The 15014-nt window shown below is 34.0% G+C and overlaps 1 protein-coding gene across 1 annotated transcript in view; it reads right to left on the reverse strand.

Moving 5' to 3' along the window:
- Positions 1 to 1702: 1702 nt before the first annotated feature.
- Positions 1703 to 15014, reverse strand: part of Kcnh5 (potassium voltage-gated channel subfamily H member 5) — a 293603-nt gene continuing 280291 nt past the window's right edge. The window contains exon 11 of the mRNA XM_078050022.1: positions 1703 to 13407. Coding sequence (XP_077906148.1) covers positions 12460 to 13407 — 948 coding nt within the window. The 3' untranslated portion in view covers positions 1703 to 12459. The remainder of the gene's footprint in view (positions 13408 to 15014) is intronic.

The following is a 15014-nucleotide window of genomic DNA, read 5'->3' on the forward strand; positions in this document are numbered from 1 at the left end:
TGTGTTACATTGTGGAAAACCCCAGAAGCTTGTGATACAGTGGTAAAAAGATCAGACTCAGTGTCAACACAACTGGATTTTAGTCCCAGCTCCTCCTCTAAGTATTCATATAACTTCTGGGGTTACTTACCTTGCCAGTTCTTGGTTTCTTTGTTTCTCAAAGTAGCTGTGGTGCTGATTCACTTCCAATGTCCCTTTCAGCCATAAGAAGTTGATTCTGAGTCACTGGATTGGACATAACTTTATTTAATCAAATGAAAGCACATTGTGCTGATTCGTTTAGATTAAACAAAATGTACTCAACTCGATATGGGAAAACGGTCTTCAACAATCTGACAAAGCAAAGCCTTTGCTGGTTGGGAGTAGAAGCATGCTGGTCTTGAAAATGAGGTTTGGAAGGTTAAAATGTGTTCCATCCTTCATCACAATCCCAGGAGAAATATCCCATAGGATAGAAAGTTTGGTATCATCCTGATTTATTGGCATTTAGTACTTGGGTGTTCTCTCATGAAAATCTGTATGTTTTATCATGTTTTGAGAACATGGTATCTTTCTCAACTGAGTTATTACCACAGAACCATAAGAAAAGATTGTAATTAATTGAGGAATGGTAGACAGTATGTGCATAGAAGGAAACAAGAAGGAATTGAGGGACAAAAAGTGGAGAAAGCATTTGCTAAAGAAAATCTGTGTAGAAAACACCCCTCCACTCTGATTACCTCTTTAGTTCTGTGTGATTACCATTCTTTGGTACCCATATCATTTATAGCTGAGTCTGAAATCCCCCCCCCATAATACCCTAGTAATTCCATAGCAGAAAAGAAATTTTATGTAATTGCTCTCCAATTAAAATATAGTTTTGGAGAACAACTAAATATGCCTGAATAACTCTTCCAAGTGATGTTAAAAATTAATTAAACTTATGTTTCCTTAATTAGAAAAAAATTGTAGTTCTTATGTTAAAATCTTCCTATATTATTGAGCTTTTGCTTTTTAATAAGGCACCACAGTGGTGCACTTCTGTAATCCCAGTGCCTTGGGAGGCTGAGGCAGGAGGATCATAAATTCAAAGTCACCCAGAGCAACTTAGAGAGGCCCTGAGAAACTAAGCAAGACACTGGCTCTAAATAAAATATATAAAGGGGTGGAGGGCTCTAGGAATGTACCTCAGTGGTTAAGCATCCCTGCGCTCAATCCCTAGTACCAAAATAATAATAATAATAATAATAATAATAATAATATAAGATAGTGACAAAATCACTCATGATTTTTCTAAAAAAATACAAAAATATTTTCATCTTTGTACACCTTTAAATAAACTCATAATGTCATGACATTAATAGAATTTAATATATTAATAGAATTAAGGATCATTAAAAGAAATACCATTTTAAAATAAAAATTTCTCCAATTCTATTTAGATCTGATCATTATCATTTATGGTGGAGAGAGACCTTCTAAATCAAATTTCCTGCTAGGTTTAAAATGTTAACTTCTGATATGATACTATTTCAATTTTCTTACTTATACAAGCCAGTATAATTTATCAGAGCAAAGTATTTTAAAAGTAACATTGGCAAAGCTAAAATATCAAAAGACTTTTCCCTAAATCCATTGCTTCCTGTTTTTGTATTGTGGGGCTCTTCATGTATCCAACCAAGTTAAAAACAGCAATTTCCAAGAAAGACCCAATTCAAACAAGTTCCATAAAATGCACATTTTATTCTGTGTCATGAAAAAATATCCACATTTAAATAAAGTGTGAAAAAAATCAAAGTTAATCCTCCCTGATGAAATATAGCATATTTATTGTGCTAAAACCCATAATTCTATTGGGTTAGAAACTTCCACCTGCCAATTCACTTTTTTAAATGACTATTTCTTGAGAACAAACCTTAAGTAAAGTGATAATCACTATAAACTTCCCAACTGCAAAGAATTTTGATCACAAGTTTTCCAGAATTGAACCTAAAGTCACAAATTTAAATTTTTTTCACACATCTCTTTAGCCATCAGGTGATAAGTCAACAGTACATACAAAATTTCAATATTACATGTTTCAATACCTTGGTTTAAGTAGAAAACAAGATCTGCTTAGCATGAATCAGATTTTGAAAATTGCGTACAAGTACTGCTTAGCATAATGGTATTAAAATATCTTGCATGAGGTTTTTTCATTTTTTTCCGTGGTCCACACCTATATCAATTATTTCCAGGGAATTAACCCTAAAGGAAGAGGCATTTTTTAAATATCCCCAAGTTCTCACAAGTATGATTGCAGTGGCAAAAGCATTTATGGATTTACAAAAATAAATTCCCATCGTAACATCAGCGTTACAGTCAGGAATTTATATTCTAGTATACAAAGTGAAGCAACTAGTGTAAACAAAGTGACAAAAACATAGAATAAAAAGAATTTGTAGTTTTCCCTATGTCATAAATATTCATATTGTAATTTGTGTTGCCTGAGTACCAAGCATTTCTAGAAGTCATTGCTCTTTCAATAAATCAAATGGAAGGTTTTAGGGGAGAAATGATTCTAAATTGGTTTCCAGTTCTCAATGTGATAGTCATCATTTGCAAAATCTGTTCCTAACAAAGTGTGTGTTCCTTCTTCTTTTACTGTGAATAGGTCCTAAGATGGAAGGAGATTTCCTGAATAAAGATGCCAGTGCAGTGAACCAAAGGATGTGAGCGAACAGCACACGTCAACCTAACTGACAAAGATCATGAGAATCACAGCATGAAGACATGCCTGCAAGATCAAAAGGCAATTTGCAACATTAATTTTTCTAAAACTGAAATAGGTTAATCATGATTTTAAATGAAAGTACATTTGCATTTTGTGTAAGTTGATGATTCAGAGCTGGGACATAATATACCAACATTAGAGACTCAATGTCTACCCAACTTGCTTTGACATGGAATTAAAAATGAATCTTTATTGTGATTTTTGCATGGTTTGTCAGCTAGCTCTCCTTCCTATTTGCTCACTCATGACCTCATTAAAAACCTTTCTATCATACTTTGGTTGTAAAACTTGATGAGGAGCCTGTGACACCAACAGCTTTGTGATCGACAATTATCTTTAGTTTTTTTTTAGTCAGGAAGCCCAATTTCCTTAACTCATTGAGAGTCTGACCATGGAAAGAAATAGTTAAATGATCTGACAATAAAGATCAAATATTTGGCAAGGAATTTTTTTTATATCAGTTATTATGGTTACTCTTTATTCAGGCATCAGGGTGGATCTTTTAGCCTCTGGTCACTCAACAGGCAGTGATTCTGCATAAATGACAGAGTGGTCAGATCATCCTGTCTTTACCCAATCAAGATGCATCCCAAACAGGCAAGTGCTCAGGAACCTGGGCTTCGAGGTCAAAACCAGATACTCTAAATTTGTTGATGGGTAGGGGAGCCCTCATTTATTTAAAACAATAATTTAGCAAGCTTTCAAACTTCTTCCTAATGTTTCATTAAAATCTTAGTGGTCATGACACACACTGTGTAAACTAACAAAAATTATTAAAAAGGCACAGCACAGAGAAAAATCATTAAGAGGAAGCAACTGCTATTCTTTCCCCTTTCTCCCTGTTCCTCCCATAGTTATAACTATGACCACAGGTTGCATTTTTAGGTCAATTGTTCTTTGACCAAATGTCTTAGCAATCAACACAAGTCCATGACCTTGTTTAAGTAAAACCACAGCGATTATGTAGAAGCCAGGGTGGAAGTGAGCCAACTATCAAAATCTGTAGACAGTGTCACTGGGGTCCTCCACAGTTAAGAAAGAAGCAGGATGTTTCTTTTCATGGCTACCTCCAACCCTGTTATTAACAAAGTGAAAACAAGAAGATTTGGACTGAGAATCCCAGAGTATAATGTAGTAATATCTCATTTGTTTATTTTTTTCCTCCTTATCTCAAGACATTTGCTTTAAAGATATCAAAGGGTAGAACAAATAAATGCCAGTTTAGAAATTAACATTTTTTTCATTAGAGAAAATTACTTAATATCTCTTAAGCAAATATATGTACAACAAGCTCATTAAATTTGGAAATAAGAAAACAAATTGCCCTTCTAATCACAAACATTTCATTTGGAGGATGCATTTATTTTAATAGTGATTTGGACTAGAAGCCAACATCAGTATAACCAATAAAAAGATCTGAATAATCTATATTAAAACTCAGTGAGTCAAAAAAAAATAAAATTTTGAAATAAAGCCTTTCTCGAGTCTCATCCAAATCTTAATATTAAAAATGAATTATAGAAAAAATCTGGATAATATCTTACTTTCCTTGACCATTATTCATTACCTCTTTAGATTAAAGTTCAACTAGAAAAGAAAATATTGATACCAGTGATCATATGTCAAACTTATTTCTTACTTAGAATTACATTTGCCAATTTAATTCTACTGCTGACTTTCAACTTGAGAGAAGTGAAGGAAAATTCCATTGCTGGAACAGGACACGTTCTACTTATACAAGTTATGATTTCAACTTCTGCCCTATGTTCTGATCTACTATGAAAAAAGCAAATATTTGCATTAATATTATAGGGTACATTTATTTTAATTATTTTAACTTAAGGAAATTTTATAAGTCTTGAAAGACTTGGAATTTATGATTACAATGTCATTTCTGTAAGATGAATTTTTCTCTCCAAGGTCTGACTGCCTGTGTTACAATCTCAACTTTACTATTTAGTGAGCAGTTAATTAGCTATTGCTATGCTGGACAAGTTCTGGAACCTATTACTTCATAGAATTGATGCAAGAGTTACTTTTGTTAGTCTAAATAAAGTGCTTAGTATAGTGAGCACTCAGTATATATCTTACTGTTTGACTTCTAAGCCTAAGGATACAAAAGCCAAAAGATCCTTCTCAGTCTTCTCTCAGACCTTGCCTGCATCATCATCCTGGTTCCCAATCCAAATGGTCCTGACCCTAAGAGAACATGCACACATATTGGTCTCATCTTAAAAATCAAGAGATAAAAAATCTTGAGTTATAACACAGACCAGTATTCTTACATTTGATACATAGAAGGCATAAGAAATTCTAGTTTTGTACCCCTTCCCTACATAACTCAGAATTTTAGTTAGAATCTAGAACCATCTACATATTCTAGCACCATGTAAACAAGTATGTTGATACAGATGTATAGCTATTTTCTCTTTACATAAATAATTTTTCAAATATTCCCAAACTCCGTCATGCAGTTTAATAAAGGTAAATAAATGCTCTATAAAGAATGAAAAAATCTGCCAAACTCTATGTAGAAGGAAACGCTCTGTTTGTTTATGTGAGTTCCCAAGTATTTTGAGATGTGGAGAGGGACAATAATGAAACTGTGGGAGAATTCCATACTGTTTCTGTGGCCTTTGGACTTTGGTGAGATACTTTCTGCCCTCACCAGATGGCTGAGAACCAACTGTTTTGCATAAAATGCTTTGAAGATTAAAGTTCTTAATAATAATTACTGTGAATACTGTTTAACAAATTGATTTATTAGATTTAATTAGGTATCATCATTCAATTAATTTTTTTTGCTAATCCAAAGTGTTCTTTTTTTAACACTTCTCATCTTCACAGATTTTATGACCCCCCAAATTGATTCTGACTGTAATCTATGAAATATATTTTTGAAATTGTAGGGATTATGCCATCACTTTTTTAATAAAAGAAATAACACAAAGAATATCATAAAGGTTTATCTTTACCATTTTCAAGGTATAAATGAGACCTATGGGCAGGAAAGAATTTTTCAGTCTTTCTTAAGTGATTTGATGAGAAATGTAATGAGGATGGAAAATAAAACCACTGAAACTTAGAAAATATTTTGTACTAATATAAAAAGAGTCTTTTAAATATGTGAAACATACTAACTTACATTTTCAGGAAGATAATTAAGAGCAAAGTCATTAGTTTTACTATCCAGTCTCTAGTTCTGGAAATATTCTTGATGAGAAAAATTGGGTGAAATCCAGGAGATAAGAAAACCTGTAAATTTTGGGGAAAAAAATAATAGATGCCTTAGCACAGTAGATGGCAAATGCTAAAAGAAAGGAATAAAAATACCAATGAATATTAAATTTATGGATGATGAATCTGAAAATAGAGTTTTAGAAAAATATTTCATTGCAGATCTCAATTTCACAAGAAAGAGGTATAGAAAACCTAAACGTGTTTATTTGAATAAGAGTGGTTCTATGACCTGTGAAAACTGCATGTTTTACAAGTTACTTATTGTGTACTACAAACATAAGAAATCCTCTGCTTAAAGAAAAAATAATACTAAAGAATAATATATGCAATATGGGTATATTTGAATTCATTTCTTGTTCAAAACTTGGGATTGCATTAAGTTTAGTAATTCATATTATTTAAATACTTTTTGATACTTGGAAAAATGCATGTGAATTTGTTCTTTCATTTTGCTTGGTGATGTGCCAACGAGAAAATATGCTTTAAGTAAAGAAATATGGAAGCTATGTGTTTGTTTCTGTTCCAATGTTCCTGTTGTTTTTTGCTCCCTACCCATGTTTTCATGTTTTTCCAACAAATATCAGATCCAGACTTAGTTAACTCCTCTCATTGAGAAAGCTGCATATACATATACTTGCACAGAACAACAGTAAAGTTAAGCTAAAACAGTTTAAAATTTTACAAAGCTTGCCGCAGTTGCTCTGATTGCATCCATAAACATTGTCAATGATCATGTTTACTTCTACGTGCATCTATCTTGCAACCTCCACAGTGCTCCTCTTTGTAGATTTGTTCCAAAGATCCATATATGAAGCCTGATTGGACTCCCACAATCCACGCAGCCTGGCACCAGTAACCTATTTAAAACCTGAATCCTTGATTTTTTTCTGATTGTGTAGCTCCCTGGACATTATTTCTCTGTGGTTTCTTAGGCCAAGTTAAGATGAATATTTTCTGTAGTGACAAACTGATCTTTATCAACTCTCTAAAAAAATACTAAATGCCATGCCATAAAGATTTTGTAATGTAAGCTGCTAATATGTTTAGACTATAAGCACAAAGTTTATGTTGAAAGCTGATTGAAAATACTTATTTACATACGTGAAGAATACATATGTAAAGCAGCTACTAGTTGTAATGTCACAGGCCTTTGGTGGATCGAAATATAAATATTACTAATCACTTAGCAAATAAATAGGAAGGATTGAAGTGGATAGTAAAAATGACAAGGCCAGTGATGACCAATGCCCTTAAACCCTCTTGAACTCTACTCAAAAATACAAGGCATTTAAAACTAATATATTTTTTAACATGGGCAATTATGTGTGCTTTCAAAATATGCATAATTCTTAACTTGTAATATCCATTTTTAAGTTGTGGTTTGATGAAAATGATTAGCAAAACCTAATGAGAGATCTAAATATAAATATTGCTTCCAATGCATAAATATTTCCTTGCTGTTTCTATATCCTCTTATTTTCTTTACTCAAAAGGTCATAGAAAATGTAGTGATAATAAATTAACTATGATGTATGTAGCAATAATAGTTTGAGTATAGGATACAGACATATCTTTGCAGAATGAACAAATATTACAAAAATCAAAGACTATAAGTAGCTTCTTCCAATTACCAATATTAATAATCACATAATGGGGCTGGGGTTGTGGCTCAGTGGTACAGCACTTGCCTAGCATGCACGAGGCACTGGGTTCAATCCTCAGGACCACATAAATGTAAAATAAAGATATTGTGTCCACCTAAAACTTAAGAATAAATATTAAAAAAGTAATCACATAACGTTCTAAGTTAAAACATTGTTACTTAATATACATCAAATTAGTAGTTTTCAATGCCATTCATATGGCTTTCCATTATTTATCCTGTTCTTTTAAGTTCAAGATACACATTGGAAAACCTATTGGTCATTAGAGGATTCTTTTGTAGTTAAGAATTTTGTTGTAAGAACATCTGTCCACGTAGAATCACTTATCTTGTGTAAATCACGGTTATATTTATATAAGAAGACAAAGGATGAATACCTTGAGTATTTAACAATTTGTATGCTTTTTTCATAAAATTTAAAATTTCTGCTGAGCAATTTGATTAAATTGAATATGAAAAGCCATAAAATTTACCCCTCTTCCACTTTCAAAAACCTTCATTTTCTCCATATTTACTTGACTAATAATTCTAAGTTTCCAGAAAACGTGCAAGTCTCATGCTCCCATGTAACTGGCTGAGAATTATTTAGCAACCTACAACTCTCACCAACAACCTCCATTCAGAAAAAATTTCTTCCAAAGCCTAAAAGATGGAGGGCACATCATGGTTTATATCCTACAAAAAAAAAAGATAATTTGTCTTAATGTGAGTTTCATCTGAGAGAAAAATTACTTTCTATTGAGAAATAACAGCATCTTGATCTAAGAAGGGTTCTGTACTAGCTTTGTTTTAGTATTCATTGGTGAAGAAGTTGAAATGCTGAGCACACTAAAAACAATTACCACACCCAAAATTACCCTGCTAGATTGCGACAAAGCTAGATTCAGAACTCAAGAAAGACCCCAGATATCTGTCCTAGGGTGTTTTAAAAAAAAATCTTTCTTCTCCTCTTCCCAGCAAGAATCACAAGTGAAACAGGCATATCTAATAAACATTAAAGCACAACATCCTCACAATTACAAAATATTCATATTTTAGAGTTATCCTTGTATGATACATACATTCTAAACAAATTTTCTCATTAATTAAATGATTTAGAAAAAGAGAATCAGAGAAAATAACTCAAAAGAAAAAATTTACAAGAAAGTAGAATTCATTAGAAATAGGACAAATAATTTTACAAGTATCAGCCACTGCACACTTCAAAACAATCACTTTTCTGAAGACTTTTTTTTTTTATTTGAAAAAAGGGGGTTGAAAATTTTGGTTATTTTAAATATAACATCAAAGGACCAGATCTCACAGGTGAATAAAATCTCTTTAAAGCTAAGGGGAAATGTGATTTGTTTTGGGGTATCAATGAGTTTAATTTTCAAAACGACATGTTAGTTATTTGTCATAATCAATATTCCTACTAAATTTCTGGGTTCTGTAGAAATGTATATTGGTCCTAGGGAGAATTTTCAACTCCAGGTTTCAAATGTTCTGTCCTGTGATCCACACTAAGTTGGTTGTTTGGTTTTTATCTTAATACTTAGAATATTTATACTCCTGTACTCATGTGAGATGAAACCAGTGTCATAATAATTTTTTTTCCATTTTAACTGTTAAAGTAGGAGTCTATATTCAATCATCTTGCCTGAACAGTTTTAAGTACCATTCACATCAGTGTGGGATGCCAGAAGCTTTGGTATTGTCATTGACCTTTTGGATTTCTATTTGCCTTTTATTGTTAGTTCTTCATATACTGGATCACATATAATGCAACACTATCTTGATACACTTGATGATAAAACTTGCTGTTATGATACAAAGTTCACATTTCCAATTTCATTTGACTTTTGCTGTTATGTTACAGCCACCTGTTCAGGATACAGCATCTGATCTTCTATACTAATAGCATCATAGAAAAGTATTGAAGATGTGTATGCTGCTTTGGAAAAATGTTTGGATTTTAAATACATATCCATTTACTCTTATTAGTACATTGTTCAGAAGTATAATAGTAAAAATTTTACTCTGGATGCACCAAGAGCAGCTATACAGTGTAGGAATAAAACATGCAGTGGTTTGGTCCCCCATAAAGCCTCAACTGTCCATATGCTGGTTGAGGCGACGCAGAACTTGATTGTATCATGATTATTGCATGTATTAAAGCAAGTGTTTACCATTTATTCAAATTGGAGTAAATGCTACTGTGAAGAATTGTGAAGCCTGGGAACCTAAAAACTACTCTATATACAATGTTTGCTGAATACATGCGTTCCTGCTGAAAACAGCAGAGTGCATTCAGCACCGCATCATGACATGCACACAGAGGACTGAGATGTCTGAAAAAGAATACCGTGATAACTGCACCATAAATAAACAGTTGATGCATTCCCCCTTACTGACAGCCTGGAGTAGCTCAAAACCACTGTTTCTTTCCCACCTGTATGAAAAATATATTTAGATAGAGAATACAACATGACTAATATTATAGGTTAGTTAGATAAAACTGAGTCAATGTCAGAATGCAACAAATATTTGCATCCGTTTGCAAAGGTGTAGCTGGCAACTTCAAATCATCCTGCTATTTCACAGTCATTCTCTTACAGTTTACATTGACTATTATTTTTCAAGCACGTGATTAAAGCTAACAATTTCTGTACTCAAATTGTTTTTAGTACTCATTCATCTTTAAAAACTTTAGCTAAACTTGACTTAAACAAACAAAAAGTTACCCTGAAATTCAATGAACATCAAAGGTCAAGAAAAAAGTACTAGCCTCACTATGAAAAAAAAATCTCAATTTCAAGGCTGATTCCAAGACTGATTCCACAACAATAATTATTATTATTTGTGCCTATGGTAGGTAGATATTGTAGCATAGCATAGCATGGAAATATGTTCCCCTGAAAACTTCCATCATGGGAAATGGAAGTTATTTGCACAAATAAAAGAAAGATAGAAGCTATGGTATTTAACACATGTTTTGAGACTCCTAAGCAGGCACACCTCAGGATTCATAAAGAAATTCAAACATAAATTTTAAAATAGCAACATTTTAAAATAAATTACTGTTTCACACTTCTCCAGTCTAATGATGATAACTTGTCCTTCAGTTCTAATAGATTTGACTGGGGAAACTGGAAGATAATTACAAAAGCTCATAAAAAAATGGGTATAATAAACCAAAATATTTCTTTTGATTCTGCCATCATCTTATATGTCAACATATATGTACAGATGGTCCCATGATATACAAATTACTGATATATATTTTCAACTTGATACTCATTACTTAACTCCCCTGCTCCCAATATTAAATGCCATGCATGTACTAATTGAAAAGAATACCTTTCTGAACATCTTCAAAAAATGTACTTCAGTTGAAAGAAACAAATTCTCCTGGGTTCTTACAAAGGAATGTGTATTCTATTTCACTGAAAAGACTAGCTATAGACAACACAACTCTTTGTTACTTCTTTTTTAGTTGATAATAGGCACTTTCTAAGAAGAGGATTTGCCACCCCAAAGACAATGACATTCAGTCTTTAGTTACCTCCATTTTGTAAGTGGATCTGCCTGAGCCATGGTAGTCTATTGTATCAACTCAGCAGGAATCCAGTAGTAAACTGTGTGCAAAAAGGCTTTACAAAACTGGAACCAGAAAAAATCATAGAAAAGCAGTTATCTGAGTTGAACAACTTAACATCTCTCTCTCCATTGGTTGCTGGTTTCCACATTTCTTGTGACATCTCTACAGTCAGAATCATGTGTCAGCAATCATGTGACATTCTTTTTTAGTTCCAGATACACAACAGAACATGTTTATCAGTGTACATTATTTTTTTTAAATTCTGTATCATAATAGGTAAGTTTTTCATACACTTACATAATTTTTTTGTATGTTATTTTGCTAAGGAACCTTTCAACCTCACACCCTTGAACAAGTTTTAAAAATACAAATGTAGAACATTCATCACCTTTGGAAAATTGGCATCTCTAACATGAATTATCAAAAGGCCCTTATACCCTGTGGTGCAGTATTTTTATAATAATATACACTATATGAGTAGTTGAGTGTTTATGGTATTGATAATGTCAGCTTACAAGATGGCGGCTGTTCTCCAAGACGGAGGCAGTAGGGATTTCCTTACATAAGAGCTAATGATTACTATCTAAGTATAACGTTAAAAAAGGAGAGGTATAGTTGAGTGAAAATGCAATTCATGCACAAAACCCATAGCAATAAGTTCTCAATACCCCACACTGCTATCCGACGTAGGCAATAAAACAGTATTTAAATGGAGGGGAAAATAATCTAACACTAAGTTACAGAAAAATATCTATGGAAAGAGATCATAAAATGGTACTTCCTTGGCATTAGTCTATAATTTAACTTAACATAACATTGAAGAAATGATAGCTTGATATACTCAGCCTGAGATCAAATTTGTCATGGCAACATTGGCAGGTTGGACCCTGATTCTTCAAATATTACATTGCCTTAGTTAACAAAAAAAAAAATCATACATTTTAAAATTACAGAATAGAGGATATAAATAAATGTCAATGTAAAGTGTGCATGCAGTCAACTGCATAATATACAAGCAATATCTATGTTTAATAATCATCTTCTTTGGCAGGCCAGAATCCAGCTGGACATGCAATATGTACATATCAAAATCCATATTGTGTTCATCATATTGAAAGCAAGTGAAAATATATATATATATGTATATACTGTATATACACACATATGTATATAGATGTATATACTGTTTTCATATATTAACAAATATATATGTATATGTATATATTAAAAGTGGATTTCATCTTTGTCAGATTCAGGTGATTCAGGCCTTGAAACACTAAAAATATCCTGACAGGGTATTTGGGGAGGTACTTGGAGTGGCATTTGGGATTTGGGAGAAGAAGTCTGGGGTACGCTTTTTTCTGACAGTATTTTTAAGATTTCTGCCACCTGCTTTTCCAGGGCAGTCATTCTGCAGCTTAGCTGCTGGATGTCCTCCTTGAGTTCATGTTTGACTTCCTGCAGTGTGGTCTGTAAGGCCTGCTCAGGGATAGGATAAAAGGGGTGCTTGGCATCAGCCTGAATGGGACTGTGCTCCAGGGGACTTCGGGCCTCACCAGCCTTATCCAAACGAAGGTCACTTTTTGTAATTCCACTGTCACAAGAATCCGTTTTCCGTAATGGGTTTTTGGTCACACTATTCTCTGAGTCGCTGCCCTTGGGGTCCTCGGACAGTAGCCCCATGGACTCAGCTTTGGTGACGTTATTCCAGTCTTCCTTCTTCTCCTCATGGGCCCCCATATTGTTCTTGAGCCGCAGCCACCCTTTCCCATTTCCATTTTTCATTCGTATGGGGCTGTTGACTTTGAGACATTTGGGGTCAGCACCACCATTGGGCTTGAGTTCCATGGCATCGCGGTTGTTCTGCTTGAGGGATTCACTGGTTTTCACATAGGCCAGAGACGTCTGGATGGGAGTAATCTGCGACACGGTCACCACGCTGGTGCCGGTGATGGAGGCTCCGTTCTGTAAGGAGCGGCTCTCCACCTGGAGCTGGCTCCTCTCGGGGTCACTCTGCGTGGAGCCCTGATTCCGCAGCTCCTTCTGCTGCTTGAACTTCTGGAAGAGCTTCCTGACTGGGTGGTCCACGGGGATGCTGAGAGTCACCTCGTTCTTCTGCCTGAGGCGTTCCTCCTCCTCCTTCTTCACATCGCTGATTTTACGGAAGATGATCTGTGGAATGGGAGAGAGTCAAAGAGGTGAATTTATGATGCATGATGCTCTATGGACATGCCATGGTTTACCAAGCCTTGAACAAATGGGAAGATCCTTTCTCAAGGGGAAACACTATCTACTTACTGGCTGTGCTCTATTTCCTTGTATGTCAGTGGGGGGAATACGACTGAAACAACTGAGCTTTACTTCTTCTCTACAATGTAAGTATATGTTAGTATACGTGTGTTTGAATATTTGTGTGTATACATATACAAGTAAACAAATATTTATCCCTTAAGTTTCCCGGTAATACATCCCTATATTTTGTATATTTTCACCTTTTTGCATAAATATAATTGAAACACCTTTTTAAATATCATCCTCTCTTTAGGAGTCAGGCAGTAAAAGTTCTTAGCTACAAAAGTATTGAAATTCAGAGATTACCAACATGATACCTGGGTTGGGCAGTGGTAAGGAATCAAGATATTTATGTGGCCCTAGATGTAAAACAAGGATCTATGAGGAAAAGTTTCTCTAAGGCAAGTACCAGTTCAATTAAGCCTTCATTTCAAACTGCTATTAATTACATGAGCTGCCTCAAAAACATATGAACTCCTACCACAAAAATATTCAAGCAAATCTAAGAATGCTGTCCCGGCGACACTTCCACCTGGGCTAGAGATTAGACTATTCAAATTCTGATTCTTCATCTTTTAAACATAAAACTAAATATATAGTACATGTGAGGGTAGATGGCTACCCCAAATACATAAACAAGACTTTATTCAAAAGGTACTTTGAAAATATTTGGAAAAACTTATGCAAAATCAAGAGAAATAAAAATGCTGGCTATATGGAAATTATACCTATCTTTTCATTTAGAGGTAAACTTAGTAAGGGTGAGTTTTGTTTTATTTTATTTGCTTAGATTCCTGAAAAACAAAGAAAGTGCAGGTGAGGCTGAAAGGAAAATTCAGCATGGAGTTATATTAGACAAAACACCTTCTGAATTAGACAATTTTATAACTCAAGCAAAATTACTTACCTCTCTCACCCTCTCCAAGTTACTGATTAAAAAAGAAATAGATGTGAAGCACACAATACCTATCCATAAAACACTCTCAGAATTTGTGGGTCCCCCCCTCTGTACTTCCATGAAATACCTCCTACTGTCACCCTTCAAAGGTTCTGTACCTTCCAGGGTAACTAACTAACTAACTAACTAATTAAATAAATAAATAAATAAATAAATGATTGATTTCTAGCCAGAAACTACTTGAAGAGTAAGGGAGATAGTAATCCTTCTTCTAGGTAGCAACACATTTTTCTAAATTTTAGATTAATATACCAAATTCAGCTTATCAAGCATTAATGATTATATATATTTTTTAAAGAGAGAGACAGAGACAGAGAGAGAGAGAGAGAGAGAGAGAGAGAGAGAATTTTAATATTTATTTTTTTAGTTCTCGGCGGTCACAACATCTTTGTTGGTATGTGGTGCTGAGGATCGAACCCCGGCCGCACACATGCCAGGCGAGCGCGCTACCGCTTGAGCCACATCCCCAGCCCTAATGATTATATTTTAAAATAAGTATTCTCTAAATTCAATAATTGTCTGTAAAGGC

Source organism: Ictidomys tridecemlineatus, chromosome 5 (assembly GCF_052094955.1).
Source record: "Ictidomys tridecemlineatus isolate mIctTri1 chromosome 5, mIctTri1.hap1, whole genome shotgun sequence".
Lineage (NCBI taxonomy): Eukaryota > Metazoa > Chordata > Mammalia > Rodentia > Sciuridae > Ictidomys > Ictidomys tridecemlineatus.